Source organism: Arachis duranensis, chromosome 8, assembly GCF_000817695.3.
Source record: "Arachis duranensis cultivar V14167 chromosome 8, aradu.V14167.gnm2.J7QH, whole genome shotgun sequence".
Taxonomy (NCBI): domain Eukaryota; kingdom Viridiplantae; phylum Streptophyta; class Magnoliopsida; order Fabales; family Fabaceae; genus Arachis; species Arachis duranensis.
Window position 1 is genome coordinate 27,319,899 of NC_029779.3, and position 1,579 is coordinate 27,321,477.

Below are 1,579 nucleotides of genomic sequence, written 5' to 3' on the forward strand. Positions count from 1 at the left end.
TTTTAGCATTTCCGAAAATAAAACATAAAATCAAATAAGCTACGTGCTTGTCCTTATTTATTTGTTTATTCTTATTATTATTATTAATAGAGCAATAATAGGGGTCAGCAATTTTTGTGATTAGTAGTCATCAAATAACTATTAATGATGATTTAATAGTGTGAGATTGGTATAAAATTTCATTCAATAACTCACATTTTTCGCTGATTACATATTAGACAAAATTTAATAAAATTGCTGTCCCTAACATTGCTCTTATTAATATTAATCCCTAGCGTATAGAATTGGCAACGTGAGATTATTATTTTTAGGCCATTGACCAAGTAAGGTTTTCAACCCCAACATCCGTATCCAGCCCTAGAGCATCCCACACCGCCTGCGACCCATCCACGACATTGTTCCGGCACGGTGGCTGTCCTGCATGCTCCGAATCACAACCGTTAACGGAGTCGCACTCGTCCACCACCTTAGCCAACACGCTCCTCCCGTTACTCGCGGTGATCCTTATCATCTTCAAGCACCTCGACCCTTGGTTGTACCACCCAGTGGACAGTGCCACCACTGGCTCTGAGTTTTTGTGGTAGTTTCCGTCACACTCAGATGGGCCACCTCCGTCTCCGCCTTCGCTGAAGTCGTTCAGGGTGAGTATTGCCTTGGTGGAGGATGACACCGGAGGCGAGCACCTGCATTCGGAAAACTTTATTCATATATATACATAATATTTAGCATTTTAATAATATAATAATAAAAACACTTAAAGTGCAAAATAGAAAACAACTTTTTAATAGAAATAAACCATAAAAAATGTCTTTCAGAGATTTATTTTTTGAAAAGATATCTTTTAAATTTGTTAATAAACTAAATAATATCAGTATTTATATAAATATATAATAACTGATTTCAATGATTAATTTTAATATATAAAATAATATTTTTATCTTCTTTTATACTAGCTATACCCTTAAAACATATATCCTTTGTATATATAGATGCTTCGGGTGTAGCATCGCACCTGTATTGAGGGTAGGAGTTTGTGCCGCATTGAAGGTTGCCGGAGGATTGGCAGGTTCCGCCGCCACCACTTGGTGGAGAGGGGGTGGTGCAGATGTGAGTGCCGACGTCAGGGTCGTCGTTGCACCTTCCGTTGATGCAGATGAGCTGGCCAGAGCAGTCGTTGAGGTTGTTGCATGGGCCGTTGCAGGAGGAGAGTGCGTTTATGAGAGTGAATAGGCACAATGAACAATATAGAATCATAAAGAAGGAGGTTGCTTTGTGAGCCATTATTGGCGAATTAGACTAGAATGACTACTTGTCTAAATGGTGGTTTTGTGTTTTGTGAGCATTGGATAAGATGCTTAAATAGAGGACAACGATATATTAAAGGTAAGGTTTAATTACTTGTATAGTCTCTAGTTGCACCCAATTTTTTAATAGATTTTTATTTTATTTTTTAATTAAATTCATATATTATTTCAGTAATAAAAACGTTGAAACTAACAAATTATATATTTAGGTATATTCTTTTGTTTAATAAAATATTCTAACAATTCTAATATTTTTGTTACAGTAAAAATTTAAT

General features: G+C 35.9%; 1 protein-coding gene across 1 annotated transcript; it reads right to left on the reverse strand.

Annotated features, from left to right (window-relative positions):
* Positions 1-173: 173 nt before the first annotated feature.
* LOC107461758 (kiwellin) lies at positions 174-1,330 on the reverse strand. Its single transcript, XM_016080314.3, has 2 exons — positions 1,013-1,330; positions 174-683 (listed from the first exon to the last, which is right to left on the reverse strand). The coding sequence occupies exons 1-2, from the start codon at positions 1,279-1,281 to the stop codon at positions 308-310; spliced, it is 645 nt and encodes a 214-aa protein (XP_015935800.1). The 5' UTR covers positions 1,282-1,330; the 3' UTR covers positions 174-307.
* Between the last annotated feature and the right edge of the window lie 249 nt (positions 1,331-1,579).

What these genes read in the sequence shown, in the direction of transcription:
- LOC107461758 (XM_016080314.3), bottom strand. Translation starts at nt 1,281, where the DNA reads ATGGCTCACAAAGCAACCTCCTTCTTTATGATTCTATATTGTTCATTG. An exon ending in AACTCCTACCCTCAATACAG is followed by an intron (nt 684 to 1,012) that starts GTGCGATGCTAC and finishes TTCCGAATGCAG; the next exon opens with GTGCTCGCCTCCGGTGTCAT.